Below are 15,811 nucleotides of genomic sequence, written 5' to 3'. Positions count from 1 at the left end.
TGAGGACCCACGTCGGCCTCTGATGGTTCCAAACTGACCTTTGAAGGCCCTGTACTGGTCTCAGAGCCCAGAGGGCCTAAACTGGCTTCTAAGGGTCCCAAACTGGTCTCTGAGGGCCCAAACCGGCCTCTAAATGTCTCACACCGGCTGCTGATAACCCCATTTCTGTCACTGACACCCAAGGCTGGCCCTTGTCCCTTGGGTGCCTCTGAGGGCCCCGTACTGGCTTCTGAAGGCTCTATGCCGGCCTCTGAGGACCCATGACGGTCTTTAGGGGCCCTGTGGTAGTGTGCTCCTCGATTGTCTCCCTGGAGCCGCCTATGCGATGACTTGCCCGCCGGCGCATGGGACGGCTGTCTTGACAGACGTGCCGAAGGCTGGGGTCAGCGGGCGCGGTTGGAATGTGGACCAGTCTTGTTCGAGACACAATGCAAGCGGGAGCCCTACTGTCGCTTATAACAGGGCTGAACTCTGACTGGACCCCACACTGGACTCTGAGGGCCCCAAACTGGCCTCAATGGGCCCCAGCCGGTCTATGGGGTCTCTACACCGCCACTGATGGCCCTATTATGGTCTCTGGGGTGCCAGGTTAGTCTGGTCCCTGAGGGCCCACATCGGCTTCTGAGCCTGGGGGCCCCATAGGGGCCTTTGAGGGCTAATACTGGCCTTTGAGGGCCCTACACCGACCTCTGAGGGCCCCGAATCGGGCTCCTCTGAGGGACCCACACTAGCCTCTGATGAACCCACTCCGGTCGCTGGGGGCTCAAGATTGAACTTTGGGTGCCTCGCACTGGGCTCTGAGGGCCCACATTGACATCCGAGAGCTCCACACTGGCCTGTAAGGGATCATACTGGGCTGGCCTCTGATGAACAACTGGTTTTGGAGGGCCAGTACTGGCCAGTGGCCACTCAGGGTCCCAAACCGGCTTTTGAGGGCCATAACCGGCATCTGATGGACCGAACCGGACCCTGGTGGCCCAAAACAGGTCTCAGACGGCTCAGCACCAGACTCTGAGAGTCCCATCTTTAGTCTCTGGGGTCCAAGGAAGAACTTTTGGCGTTTCATGCCGTCCTCCAAGGTTCCCTGTCAGTCTCTGTTGGTCCCCATGTCGGAATTTCGGAATTTGAGGGCCGTTATCTCGTCGCAGCGGGCCGGCATTAAGGTCTATTACCATATCGGGGTCACATCGGTTTCTGAGGGCCCATGTCTGCTGCCAAGGGTCCCTGGTCTCTGATAGTTCCATTTAGGTCTTTGAGAGCCCGGGCCTGCCCATGATAGGCGCCTCATGCTATCTTCTTATTCTTTGCCGATCTCGGAGGGCCCCTGTCGATCTGTTTGGCCCATGCAGGTTTTTAAGGGCCGCTGCTAGTCTCTGAGAGCCCCATGTCGTTAGTTGTGTCTATTTTGGGTCGCATTTGCACCACACATGTCTCTTAGAGCCCATGCCAGTCAAGGGGTCCCACATTGACCTCTCAAGGACCAACGCTGGCCTCAAGGGCTCACACCACCTCAGAGGTTCCGAACTGGCCTTTGACGACCCCGCGCTGGCCTTTGATGACCCCGGGCCCGCACTGGCCTCTGATGGCTCAGGCAGGTCTTGTAAGACCCACGTTGGAGTTCAAAGACCCATACTGCCGTGCGAGGTCTCACCCGGTTTATGAGAGTCAATCTCAATACTGGCCTTAAATGATCTTACGCCGGGCTTATATAAGGGTCTCATACTGGTTTCAGAAGTTTTCCGCTACTTACGAAAAACTTCAGGGGGAGGGGGGCGGATATTCGCCCCCCTCCGCGGTACGCGGGTTAAGCTAACACACCGCCCCCCAGCGAGGGTCTACAGGGGCCCCTTTGCCAATTCGCCCCCCCCCACGCCAAGTTTACGACCGTACCTGGTGGCGCCCACTTCCGGACTATTGCGCCCCTCGGAACCGCTTTGGGCGCCCTTTCAGGACTGTGCAACCCCAATAAAAAACAAAAAAATCCACCCCTGGGCGCGTCTGTTCAAAACAAGAATATAAATGAGATGCATTCACAATATTTACGATTTATTGGATAACAGGCGTTTCATCGTATGAAAAGATGCGAAGCAAATGCAAAAACAGTCCAAGTCCAAGAATTACCTTTAGGCTTTAGCATACCGTAAAGTGGGGCTATTTGAAACGGATTTTACAGTTTTTGGCCTCTCCCTTTAAAGGGAACCTCCCACCTTAACATAAGTTTTGAGTTGAGATAGCCAAGTTTGCGGCCAGGCTCAGAAACCACCATTTATCCTGGTCGCAACCCCCGCAGCTTTATGGTGTTCAAGAAATTTCTTCCCTTTACTTGCAGGGTGGGACCAGCGTGGTCCCTATCTCTTAACCATTACGGGAATCTGATGACGTCATCAGGATTTCGAACGTCCGTTAAATGTTTGACTAAAACGTTTTGTAGCACGCGGTGGTATATGCTGCTTTGCGCGCAACAAATGCCGCACTTTCAAATAAAGTCGCTAGGAACAGCGGAGATCCCAAAAAGTAAACAAAAGTAAAAGTCTAATATCTTGAAAACCGGTGAATATTTTTCGATGAAATTTGGTAGATATTCGTTTTTGCTCTTTCTCAACCGAGCGACATCACTTTCATGCCAATTCATTAACTTTTTTGAAGGTGGGAGGGTCCCTTTAAGACGGCTCATATTTCTTATAGCATGTAAATTGCAAAAATGTAGTTCTCTGTGAGCTCTTTCATATAGGTGTATTTTGGTTCAGCTAGTAATAATTGAGGTTATTTTTAATGTTAAAGCCTGTCTCAAATAGCCCCATAGGGTGGGGCTATTTGAGACAGTTTTAGTTGCAAGGAAATTAAAGAAAATCGGTCACGCTAGAGATAATTTTTTAAACGCCATGCATTTCGAAATTGAATTTTGATCATTTTGGCAAAAATTGTTTTTTTCAAAGACTGTTATATGACCTTTATATTCAATCTTTTCCTTTTTCGTGGGACACTTCATTTCGGTAGGGTATAAAATTGCATCACTATATGCTAAGGCTATCATAATATGATGTGACCCATAGCTTTCAAACTGACAGGATGATCATCAAGGACTATTTTAAAGTCATCGACAGTAAAATTTTGAAAGTAAGTTTTTGTATATAGCCCCGGTGACGTGAAAACAGATATACCGAAAGTCGGTGGGGCTATTTGAGACAGTCTCGCTACCTTATGAAGCACACTGTAATGAATCAAACAAGGCAAAAGGTTTCCCAAAACATTTGAGTGAATGGTCTGCATGATTGTTTGTTCCATTGTACATCTCTGATCTCCATGCGAAGAAATAACAGAAAAATGTTAAACGGTTTTGATTTTATGCCGATTTTCCTCGATCGCTGCATGCCGTATCAATTGGCTGGTTACCCTACCACACCAGTATAACGCCTTTTGTGGCGACTAACGGAGCGAGCGAGAGGGTGGGCCTTGCACGTGCGAAATTGCGAGGGGGTACCTCCAACTGACTTGTGCACGGCACCTTACTAACCGGTCTCTAGCGATGTGCCAAATTTGAGCACAATCGGCCCAGCCGTTCTCGAGATCTGGAAGCGGCACCCTGCACGTGCGCACGTGCAAAATGGATCCCAACTGACTTGTGCACGGCACCCTACTAACTGCTCCGTAACCGTGTACCAAATTTGAGCGCAATCGGTCCAGCCGTTCTCGAGATCTGGAAACGACCCCTGCACGTGCGCACGTGCAGCAGCACCCCAACTCTGGCACATGGATATGCATTGCCTAGTGGGTGCCTACCTACATGCCAACTCTCAGCGCAATCGGCCCAGTAGTTACCGAGATATTGCAACAATTACAAAAGTGACACCTCTTGGTTTTGCACGTGGCATGTGCATAAGGGGTCACCCACATGCATCGGGGATAGTGCAATACTTGGTAGAAGGAATGAAGCTACCCTACAAAAATTACCGCATGTAAATCGGTCAAGTGGTTGCTGAGATATAATATGAGATATATGAGGTTGCGTGACCACGGCCGGCCGGCCGGCCGGCCGCTCATACTCAGAAATTTCCGTTAATCTAAGGAAAGACTACGCTCGCTTCGCTCGCTCCGTAATTAAGTACTTGGATAGGCTCACCTAACAGCACGTTCATGTGTTAAGTAACATTCGATGGTGTTTTTTGGTCAACGAAGGTAGACATATGTTGATTGTCGAATGAGTCAGTGACTGATAAAGCACATTTTAAGCACATATTCATCAGAATAACTAGTTCGGTCACCAGCTAAAGGGTTATTATGTTACACTACGAACATGTAAATATTGCTTGCTGCTAAAAGTACCTACCATGAACCCACTGCACGTTTATGACCACGACCGATTCACCGGTGTTGCTTATGTCGAACGTTCGATGCACTTCAGGTAGATGGCGGTAAGTCTTCTCGGGTGCATCGCATCACCGTTATCATCAGCTATTTGGCATATCCGTTGAGGTTTGACCAGGTGGCATCATCGGGATTCTGAGACAATGGGTTACGCAATCGGCAGTACCGTTAACAATATATAATATTTTCCTGAAAAATGTGCTTAACCTATAAGCAAAAAGGTAGTAGCGATAGATACAGTGGCGAAGCTGTTAAAACTTCAACTTTTTTAAGCTGCAGGTAGGGGTCCTTTTCGAGCAACTTAAATTGTGCGTTTTTCTGTATTTCGTATTTTATTGCAAATTTCTTTCAGAACTTTTCGAAATTTTCAAAAAGGTTATTCAGAGCATTCATTGTTCAATTCCACATCAGCTTAAGCAAAAATGACGAAAAAACATCAAACGGTTTTCATTTTACAGCGATTTTACTAAACCACTACCTTACTGTCTCAAATAGCCCCACTGTCTCAAATAGCCCCACTTTACGGTATGTAGAAATGAATGAAGTCGAGACTGGCGAATACAGTTTACATACCTACCTACCTACCTACTGGTGACCTCAGACCTCAGGTGATTTCGGTGACCTCGGAAGGTCACTTTAACGTTTTTGACTACGTTAGCTATCTGTTACTCAGCTGGACTTATCACAACAAAAGTGACACTAGGTACTTTTATCGCAATTGAATAATAGTTTATCAGCAGTTTCGAATATGGTGACCCCTCGAGTGACCTTGTTGACCTTCAGAGGTCAGTTAACATTTTTGCCAATGGCAGCCATCTTATAGCTCAGCAACTATCGGACCAGACCACCAGTCGATTCGCCGTATGGGAACTCCACAGCCGTTTTGAACTTATTGACCTCAAGTGAGCTTGATGACCTCGAAGGGTCAGCTATACCTACCCATGTTGATGTTTCGCGGGATAGCTGCAGTAGGCGAAAACACTGACTTTTACGGTCACCAAGGTCACCTAAGGTCACCATATTCAAAATGGCTGATAAGATCGTCTGCGAACGGGAGAGTCGACTTGTGGCATTTCCGTCTCGATCGGCTGCCGGTAGTTGAGTTATTGGATGGCTGCCTGCATAGGCAAAAACGGTCACCGAATGGTCAACAGACATCCTCACCGTAGACCTCCCAAGGTCGCCGAGGTCATATGAGGTCTCAGGTTACCGTATTTGAAAAGGTAATGAAATTGTATGCAGGACGTCGACGTCGAGTGCGGCATATCTATCTGGCGGATCGGGGGGGGGGGGGGCGGCAACCGGACCAAAGTCAGGACTAGGGGTGGCAAAATTGTGAGAGCTGCCCTTTCAAACCGAACTTTTCCCCTTAACCCGCGCCCCAGTGGCGGTCTCAGCCAACTTCGCCCTAGTGGGGGGGGGGGTGGGGGGCATATGTTACCACCCACCTTTAACTCAAAAACTAGGAGGGCTAGAAAGACGCGGTAAAAAGCAGTCGATAGCTCTCAATGCGTACGTTTGAAAGTCATTTTCAAAATTTTCAAAAAAAAGGTCATTTTCATCTTAGAGCAATATTGAGGTCACTGTAGGTCATCAAAGGTCAAAATTTGTCAAATGTCATTATATTTCTCAGAACACGTGCCGCTATCTCAGGAACTATGGTAGCTAGAAAAACGCATGAAAAAGCAATCGATAGCTTTTGAACTCTTCTTTTGAAAAGGTCATTATCAATATTTACCTCAGGTCAACGGTTTAGCCTCCAGAGGGCAAAAACTCCAAAAATAGCTGTTTTTACGAAAAGTGTTTTTCGACAATAACTTTCGACTACAAAAAGCACGACATTTATATTGCCAGAATCGTGTTCCCCTCGCCGAGACGCGTCGAATGAACTATAATTTGACCTTGAAAGGTCAACTTGAAAATTTGACCTCAGGTCAAGGTCATGACCTGACCGGAATAGGTCATGTTGCATATCAGTCGATGCGTCTCAACGAGACAAACACAATGAGACCATCCCCAGCGTCCTATCTCTTTCCAATCGCGAGTTATTGGTAAAAAAAAACTGTTTGTAGCCTCAAATGACCTCGGATGACCTTTCTAGAGGCTATCAGCAAAAATGACACCTTGGTCATCACGAGTGGACTAAATCATTGTGATTCTGAAATATTTGGACTGTTCCTATGCGTACACACGGATCTAGAGGCATTTTCATTTTTCTCCATTGACTTGTAATAGTAAGGTCACGCCACTGACCTGACCTTAGGTCACGGATATAAAAAATCCGAGATATACAAATTGTAGGTGCCCATAACATCATGCAATCCACCAAGTTTGAAACCTTTCTGACAAACACTGCAGGCTGGACAGGATTGCAAACTTTTTTTAGGCTTGGTCAGTTAACTTGACCTGGTGACCTGACCTGACATGACCTGGGGTCAAAAATTTCACACATTGTCCAAAATTGATGTACCAAAAGCTACCCCAAGCGGCGCGGCGCTACGCGCCGCGGTTTTTTATTCACACGCGAAAAACGCGACAGGGTGGTAACATATGCCCCCCCCCCCACTGGGGCGAAGGTTAAAATCTCCTCTGGACCGCACTTCACAATAGATGACATGACAGACATGCATCTGAAATAAAACATTACACTTCATTCCTAAAAACCAACTACTCGAAGAAGGTATGTACAAAATTCGAAAAAGTCGACCTTTGATGACCTTTCAGAGACCTCCCCGAAGAACGTATTTTTATCATGACTTTTCTCCCCTTCGAACGCCTCTTACCGCGTGTCACTATAGGTCCAGATGCGAATTAAGAGGGGGGAGAGAGTCGCCCTGGCGTGGATTTAGCTTACGACGGGGGGTTCTTTTCAGAGGAGATGCTCGATGTCGATACAGCTCGGACACCATTATGGGGGGCCAAAGGAGTGGCCGGTTTGGGCTACTATCTTTGAAGACATCTGGGCCTGATTACCCTGCTTATATGGCCTTGGACTGCCCCAGGATAGTCCCTCCCTCTTCCCCTCCCCTGAGCCTCACCCCCGCAGCAATAATCGTTTCTGCTTCTTGACGGGAGACGTTTCCAGGCAACCCGAGGACATGAATGTAACTAAGGTTGGATTTAAAGGAAACGAAGTACTGGAGATTGATAGCAGTGCTACGATGGCAATATTTGAATTAAATAGCTTGTTTATCCTAGCATAAAATTATTTCATTGCGATGCACGGTTCATCTCTTCCTCGCCAAAGGCTGTCGCCCTAGCGGTAAATTTATGAACTAAGCATCAGTGGACTGTGGGCGGGAAATATGGCCCCCGAGATGTCAGGGGCAAGTCAGGGAATGTTCCGTGCGGTAGGTCGCTGTCCGGTCGAGTCATGTTAAACTGGTGAATTTCTACGGGTGGTGATTTCGGCGATGTGTTTTTGTGAGTTGAAGTGAATTGTGATTAGTGCGGACTGCGGTGTTGGTGCCAAGAGGCTCGCGACAGTGCAGTGGACACTGGACAGGGACGTAGCCAAGGGGGGGGGGGGACATGGGGGCCGCCCATGACCCCCGCCCCCTCCTGAAGGCGAAGAATAAAATAAGATTTAATGAAAAATAAAAATAAATAACGAAAGCTGCACCACAACCCGAAAAATAGTGGGCCAAATCCGAGTAATTTTCTTTTTTGAGGGGGTACGACACTTGGCCGCAACCTGTGGCCCCTCCCTGAGCAAAACCCTGGCTACGTGCCTGACACTGAACGTGATAAGCCAAAGTGACCTTTTGGAAGTGAACTTTTTTGTGCGAACCTGAAGATCGCGATCGTTGAGCTAGTTCGACTGACCGGGTGAGTAAGGTACTGAGCTATTTGTAAGTGAGATGAGTGGAGTGAGCTTTATAACTTGTAAGTCTTTGGTGAGGATCATCCGCTGGGAGGGATAAACTTTAACCCGCGCCCTGATGGGGGGGGGGCCATTTTGGCCCCCCCTGTGGTTTTTCTTAAATAGCGAGAAAACGGCGGCGCGCAGCGCCGCCAAATTTTGGGTACCTTACCGGACATCAATTTGACACCTTCACACAAAATTTCAAGTCACAGGTCACCTCAGGTCAGGAGTTATTGAGGTCAAACTGAGGTCATGTTCGAGTAAAAATGAGCAAAAAACATGACATCTTGAAACGCTCACCAATTCTACAGTTCTCAAGCAATTTTAAAGTTCTTTATGTGGTTGTGTAGAGAAAAAACGGCGCTACAAAACTGCTATCTCGGATTTTTGAAATTTTTGGATTTTGACCCCCAAAAATCAAAAAAAAAGATTTTTTTAGAAAAACTCAAAAAATTTCCAAAAATTTTTCGAATTTCGAAAAAACCGGAATATATGTGATAGTCCCTGCGCTCTTCGATATACATACCAAATTTTAGATCGATATCTCTTTTTTTGGCCAAGTTATAGCGAAAAAACTGTTAAAAATTGATGACGTCAAATTTTTGAACTCAATTTTTAGCAATTTTAGACCTCGTAGCGCAAAACCGAGACCACCATTGAACTCCCCGTGACAAGCTGCATCGAATCGATACCCATTTTATGCAAAAATATCAACTTTGAAATTTGACCTAATTTGACCTGACCTTGACCTGACCTTGACCTGACCTTGACCAAAACATGACCTAAGCTGGCCCTAAAGTCTGTCTGACCCACATAATCGCATTTGTCATGTAAAATGGACCATAAAACATGTATCACACGACACTTTCATATTGTGACCCCCCAGTGACCTGACCTCTGTGACCTGACCTGGTATCAGTGACCTCAAATAGCAAAATATGTGTTTGAAGAACATTTCCCCATCGATGATTTTCAATGAAATGCATTTTACACGATTTTACAACGCATTTCTTGAAATGCCTGTAAACGGTGAAAATTCGACCTTTGACCTGACCTGTGACGTCATCGGTTTGACCGAGGTCAATGAAATTGGGTCACAAGGTAGTTCCCTGTTGGGGCTATCCAACACCGTTTACCGCTTGTCGCTATGTTGCGTGGTTCTCGAGATCTGAGGGGGGGGGGCCAAAATGGCCCCCCCCCATCAGACCGCGTTGCTCGGCAGACCCCATCTGGGCGCGGGTTAAAAGACACCACTGCTTCTCGTTTCAGAATCTTCTACCTACGAGGGAGCTGGAGCGCTTCGGATCCCGAATGGTCAGTCAGTCCGTTTCGCTCTTATCGTTTGCTCTATTTTTGCGTATGAGTATAAAGGCAGATCCAGATGACAGATGGACATTGTTCAGTGTTTCGAACTTGATAAAGCTTATAAATTGAGCAGGACAAGCCTTCGTCGCAGACCTTTATTCAATGGTTTTAACTTGTTTTAGGTATTTGATAGACTGGATTAGATGACCCAGGTATTAGGTATTTTGGTAATGCCTTTTGCTCTGCCATGTGTACTGTGTAGTACTGTAAAGTGAATTCTTGATTGCCTACCTCCTACGTCGGCTAAAGGTTTATGGTCTTCACTATTTCTATTACATTCTTTCCCTATTCTTGTTAAATTAGAGTTAATGAAACCTGACCGATTATCTGAGCCCCTGGATCCGCCTGTTATTTGCCTGTGCTGTTGTAGCCGTGTAGGTACTGTTTATCATGGCGAGGCATTTACCATTCTGAACGGCTGCCAAGCCGTGCTCCCGGCTCCCGGCGCCGACCGACCGCTGCCGGCGTCACTCCCCCGAGTCGGGTCAGCCAGCTGACCGCTGACCGGGCCGGCAGAGGTCAACGAAACGTCAGCGAACTGCGCACACATGCTTTCAGTGGTACAAAATGTTTATGGAATGGGCAAAAACTTGTCTTAGGGATGCATTTATGGAATTATTTCTTATGGGCAGAAAGTTGGATACTGACTGAATAGCTGCAAATGTAGGTATTCTTACTAGATTATTGCTTTGGATAGGTATGAATCTTCTCGTTTTCATGCCTTTGATCACTGATATACGAGTAAGATAGTACCGATATAACGGTATTTTGATGAATAGGAAGTGACATTATAGGGCGCAAAATGACCATTTAGTCGACGCGCCCTAAAGCCCCAATTAATTATCAAAGTGGTAGGTTATTGGCTCAGTGCTCTCATCATTTTTCGATATAGCATGATTAGGATTTGTTTCACCGCTAAATACTTATATGCTGCCATCTGAGATGACAGTAATCGATCGTACTTTCGAAGCTCGGATTGTAATCGGTTTTTTATAAACGAACATATTCGGCGTGCATTCCGAGCTCCGCCATCGGAACTCATAACCTCAGCAATACAAACCAACGGATAAAAGTAAATTGAGCCCGGGAGTGGAGTGGGACAACCGGGCCACTCTGATGTGCGGACCTGTGGCCGTACACCAATTTTGGCCGAGTGCCATAGGATCGGAAGTAAAAGACTTGTGTGTGATTGCTTGGTCATTCATTCGGTACAAGTGTTGTAATGCGTTTTTAAAGGACAGGTCAAATTCGGTGAATCTCATTCTTCCGTATCGAATGAATGCCTCTGTATTAATTCGATAACGGACGGACAGCTGAGCTGCGTAGCAGACGACACGCCGTCCGCCCAGCACCAAGGTCACCAATGGCGAGCTATCGTGTCTCAGCCGTCCGTCTCAGCGCCGAGGTCACCCATGGCGGGGGGGGGGGGCTGTGCCCGCTGCCACTCACTGTTGAGCGAGTTTAGCCGCCGAGACACTTGATGTCAACGACGTCCGGCCCCGCCCCCAGCTAGGAGAGCGGAGGAGGCGTGGGGGGGGAGTGCTGACTCGGCAACTCTGATCAGTGGCGACGCAGCGGCGCCGCCGGTCGCCGCGGCCGAGCGGGTCGCTGCGGGTGGGTTGTACTTGTAACATTCGGTGTGTGAGTGAGTATCCGTGGAGCGATGTCGGTGTCGCTGCTCGGATGGCTGTGGTGGCCGTTGGCCGTGCTGGTCACCGTCCTCGGCGGAGTGGCGGCGCTCCTCTACTGGTGGATGACGCGCAACTACGACTTCTGGTCCTCCCGCGGCGTGTCCGGTCCGCCGCCCAAGTTCCCCAATGGACACGGGATCCCGAACCCACGCGACTTTCACTCCGTCGAGCGTGCTCTCTACGAGGATTTCGGCGGAAAGCGCTACTGCGGCCTGTTTGAGTTTCGCCAGCCGGCGCTCTACGTCGGAGACCCTGAGCTGATTTGCGCAATCACCATCAAGGACTTTGAACACTTCACTGATCGGCGAGACCTGGTGCTCAGCAAATGCATGGAGGAGATGCTAGTTTCTTTGAGTGGGCGCCGATGGAAAGCGTTGCGTGTAGCCATGTCACCCGCCTTCTCTTCCAGCAAACTGCGAGCGATGCATCAGCTCTGCCTGGAGACGGCCAACAATCTCAGTGACTATGTGCGCGAAACAATGGCCCAGGACGGAAAGGTAGAATTGAAGGACGCATTTGGCCGTTTCACCATGGACAACATCGCTGCCTGTGGCTTCGGAGTCGACTGCAACTCGTTTGGTGACCCGAACAGCGAGTTCACCAGGTACGCGTCGCAGTTCTTCAAACCGCTGAGTGGCTACGACATGTTCCGGCTGCTGGTGCTCTCCATTCTTCCGCGTCGTATCGGGAACCTGTTGCCGGACCGGGCCGAGCCGGCGGGCGCCTTCTTCCAGCGCGTGGTGATGCGCACAATCGCGCACCGGGCGGAGCACGGCTCCGGCCGGCGCGACTACCTCCAGTTGCTGCTCGAGATCAAGAGCGGCACGGGCGAGCGGGCTATCAGCGACTCGCTGATTGCTACCCAGGCGGTCATGTTTCTGGTCGGCGGCTACGACACCACCGCCAGTCTGCTGACCTGCGCCGGCTACGCGCTGGCCACCAACGCCGAGGTGCAGCAGCGCGCACAGCACGAGATCGACCAGGTGCTGGCTCGTCACGGCGGCCACCTCACGTTCGACGCGCTCTCTGAGATGCATTACATGGACCAGGTGGTCAGCGAGACGCTGCGTCTGTACCCGCCCTTCATGCGGATTGAGCGGCAGTGCGTGCGTGAGTATACGCTGCCGGGCACTGAGCTGACCATTCCACCCGGTACACTGATCATCATGCCGGTGCTTTCGCTGCACCGCGACCCGGAGTACTACCCGGACCCGCTGCGGTTCGACCCGGACCGCTTCCTGCCCGAGGAGAGAGAGCACCGCCGTGCCGGCGTCTACCTGCCGTTCGGCAGCGGGCCGCGCGGCTGTCTGGCGCAGCGGTTCGCGCTGTTCGAGGCCAAGCTGGCGCTGGTGGCAGTTCTGCGCGGCAGCACGCTGACGCCGGCCGCCGGCACGCCGCCGCCGCCGCTGCCGCTCGACCCCGGCGCCGTGGTCGCCACGCCCAGAGAGCCCACCTTTGTACAGGTGCTGCCACGTCACAGCGGGTGAACGGGTCGGAATATCGGACCGTGGCACCCAGCGATACGGTTCCAAAGTGCGAGATTACATTGGTGCATTGACACTATTCTTAGCAATCGTACAACGTGATGCAGAGCGCGATTCGGTCGTGCATGCGATCAACACACGGCCGTGCATGCTGCCCCGCGGTTTTTGTTTCTCCATCGACTATGCATCCAGATTGGTTCTAGACTGCCCGGTGCCTGCAGTCGCACATACACTGATGAATTATTTACCTGTGTGCTCACCCGTCAAGTTTCCTGAACTAAAATGTAGTTTTTCTTGGACATGATATACATGGCAGAGCAATATTTTGATATTGGCTGAAAATAAGATTGGCGCGCAATAATAGCGACTTAACATTTCCCAATCACGGCTTACACTGCCCAAGTAAAACGATGGGGACGCGAGACATAACAATGCCTATCTACATTCAGTAGGTATACCAATTGCATAGCGCACTGCACACAAGTGGTACCTATACAAAAACAGACCCATATATGTATGTCACACGTAAATGTTCCTGTTCATGAATTTTTTTCAGCATGTGTTGTCAAAATTTCAGACTCAGGTCGCTGAAGGTCGGGTCATCAACATCCAGTAACCTCACTCAGAAAAGGTTCGTATGCCCGTAATGGCTACACCGACTGAACGATCGTTTTGAAACTTTCAGCGATTGATAAGAGTAACAGTAGGTATGTATTTATTGTATAACCATGTGCCCCTATATCTCTGAATTTAGTCGATGGGAGAAAATCAAAAGACGCCTCTTTTTTTACGAACGTCACTCTAAACACTCGCAAACATTAGGGAACATGTTAACATGACACACTGAATCGGAAAATAGCACCCGTGACCCGTTATGTCCCCCTGAGCTCATCTCAGGTCATGAAAGGTCTTCAGCAGTTTTTCGGCAATAACTTTTGATAGAGACACGATAGAGTGATGAAATCACTTCAGATATGCTCAGGTCGACGCTACAGATCGGCTGATATGCAAACTTCAATGCAACATGACCCTTTCCGGTCAGCTCATGGCATTGACCAGGAATCAAATTTTCTAAATAACCTTATACATAAATAACACCTAAATTATTTTATCTATGCCTTTTAATGTATAATTCTTGTCCATTCAACGCGGCCCGACGAGAGGAACATACCTACTGCTGGTAAAATAAATGTCTGACTCTCTTGAGTCAAAAGCCTTCACTCAGGGCCGGAGAAACCGGGGGGGGGGGGACCGGGGGGGACCGTCCCCCCGGGCCCCATTAATTCCATTTCCTGGGGGGGACCTGGGGGGACCTAATATATAACGAAAGTGGGCCCTTCTGACTTATGTTTAAAAAAGTAATCAGCCATTTTGGCCTGTATTAGTGTTTTAAATCTCACATTCCAAGCATCGGAGCCCTATATCAGTGAGTAGATCTCAATGAGTCGTAGTCCACCACAAGCTAGTGGGCCCTTAATGGTTCCGTGATGACCGTGAACCATCAGAGAGCCATGGGCCCTCATTGAGTCCATGTGGTCCAGGTCCAGTAGTGGACCTGTTGAAAATTTGACAGGAAGGTGTTTGCTAGGCATACTTTCCTGTCACATACCTCCTACATTTGTACAGCAACGCATGAATAATTCAGTAGCGGATCCTGGGGGGGGGGGGCACGGGGTCATGACCCCCCAAATGGTCTGAAAGGGTCAGTTGACCCCCCTCCAAAAGCCGAATACCTAAATGCGTTATAGACGCCGTCTTGCATGCTCAAAATCACCTGTCAAACACATCTGAGCTAATACCTTTGTTTTTGTCTGGATCGTGTTGCGTGAAAAGGCGTATTGAAGGCCAGAATCTTACTCGTTTTTGTCTCAACCGTGCGAGCACCAGGGGATGATACAGGAAAACTCCAAGGGGATGGTCATGAATTTAATTTGTGGTGCCCCTACCTATACCCAAAATTAAAAACTCAACGGATTTCGGCCACTTAATTTTGGTATGCCGTGTTTCCATTTTTTTTTTATATTGTTTATTTTATTTTTAGTGCCCCTGGGCCCTGGCAGGCCTGTGGTGCCCCTGGCCGGACTGTGGTAACCCTGGCGGGCCTGTGGTGCCCCTGCTAGGTCGCTGGGGCCCCTGGGCCCTGACAGGACTGTGGTGCCCCTGACAGCCCAAGGTGCCCTTGCGAGGCCGGCGGTGCCCCTGACAGGCCTCTGGTGACCCCTGAGGTGCCTTCAAAAGAGGACGTGGGGCCATCAGAAGCGGCTATATGACCGTCGGCATTGGGCCTTAAGGGAACTGCATGGGCCTCTGCTGTGACCCAAAATAAGGATCTCGAATGTCGAAATGGGACCTTCAGAGACAGGTAGGGTGTCAGGGATCCTCATTTCACCGGTATGAGGCGGTAGGCACCCAAAAAGCAGTCGGAGTCCCTCAGATGCCGGAATACTTATGCATTACTTACGCGGCATGCTTACCTTCTTACATATTGCGCCCTCGGAGGCCAGCGCGGGGTCCTCATAGGTCGATGTGAGCCCTCTGAAGCCGGTGAGAAACCTCAAAGGCCATCATAAGACCATCGGGCCACTGGAGAGTATGAGACTCCAGAGGAAATTTGGACCTTCGGAGACCGGCGTGGGCCCCAGGGACGTACCCAAGGGGGGGGGACGGGGCGCCTCCATTGGGGTTTCAGGAGGCCCCCGTGGGGCGCCGAAGGCCCACGGGGGCCAAAATCACGTCGGAGGCGTAAGAAATTCACGGGAATCCAAAAAATCACGTCAGGACATTCAGGGCCCTCTGACCAGCCTGACAGCTAGGGTCCTTCTTACTTCCTGAGGCCTCCTTCTCCTTCCTTCTTACTTCCTGAATAACTTATTCAGGCGGGCCTGAATAACTTAACTAGCGGGCGGGCCGCCCGCTAGTGCCTGTGTCTGACCGCTAGGGCCCCTCTGACTCCTCAGTAGAGAGGAGGCCCTCTGTAGGTAGGAGGCCCTCTGTAGAGAGGAGGCTCCCCGTAGAGAGGAGGCCCTCTGTATAGAGAAGGC

General features: G+C 49.6%; 1 protein-coding gene across 1 annotated transcript; it reads left to right on the top strand.

Annotated features, from left to right (window-relative positions):
- Window positions 1-11,153: 11,153 nt before the first annotated feature.
- Window positions 11,154-13,093, top strand: LOC122387925 (probable cytochrome P450 6a13). Its single transcript, XM_043378586.1, has one exon. The coding sequence runs from the start codon at window positions 11,259-11,261 to the stop codon at window positions 12,771-12,773; it is 1,515 nt and encodes a 504-aa protein (XP_043234521.1). The 5' UTR covers window positions 11,154-11,258; the 3' UTR covers window positions 12,774-13,093.
- Window positions 13,094-15,811: the final 2,718 nt, after the last annotated feature.

Source organism: Amphibalanus amphitrite, unplaced genomic scaffold (assembly GCF_019059575.1).
Source record: "Amphibalanus amphitrite isolate SeventyFive unplaced genomic scaffold, NRLGWU_Aamphi_draft 000303F_arrow, whole genome shotgun sequence".
Classification (NCBI taxonomy): Eukaryota; Metazoa; Arthropoda; class Thecostraca; order Balanomorpha; family Balanidae; genus Amphibalanus; species Amphibalanus amphitrite.
The sequence above is the reverse complement of the archived record's forward strand: the minus strand, read 5'-3'. Positions and strand labels throughout refer to the sequence as shown.

What these genes read in the sequence shown, in the direction of transcription:
- LOC122387925 (XM_043378586.1), top strand. Translation starts at nt 11,259, where the DNA reads ATGTCGGTGTCGCTGCTCGGATGGCTGTGGTGGCCGTTGGCCGTGCTG.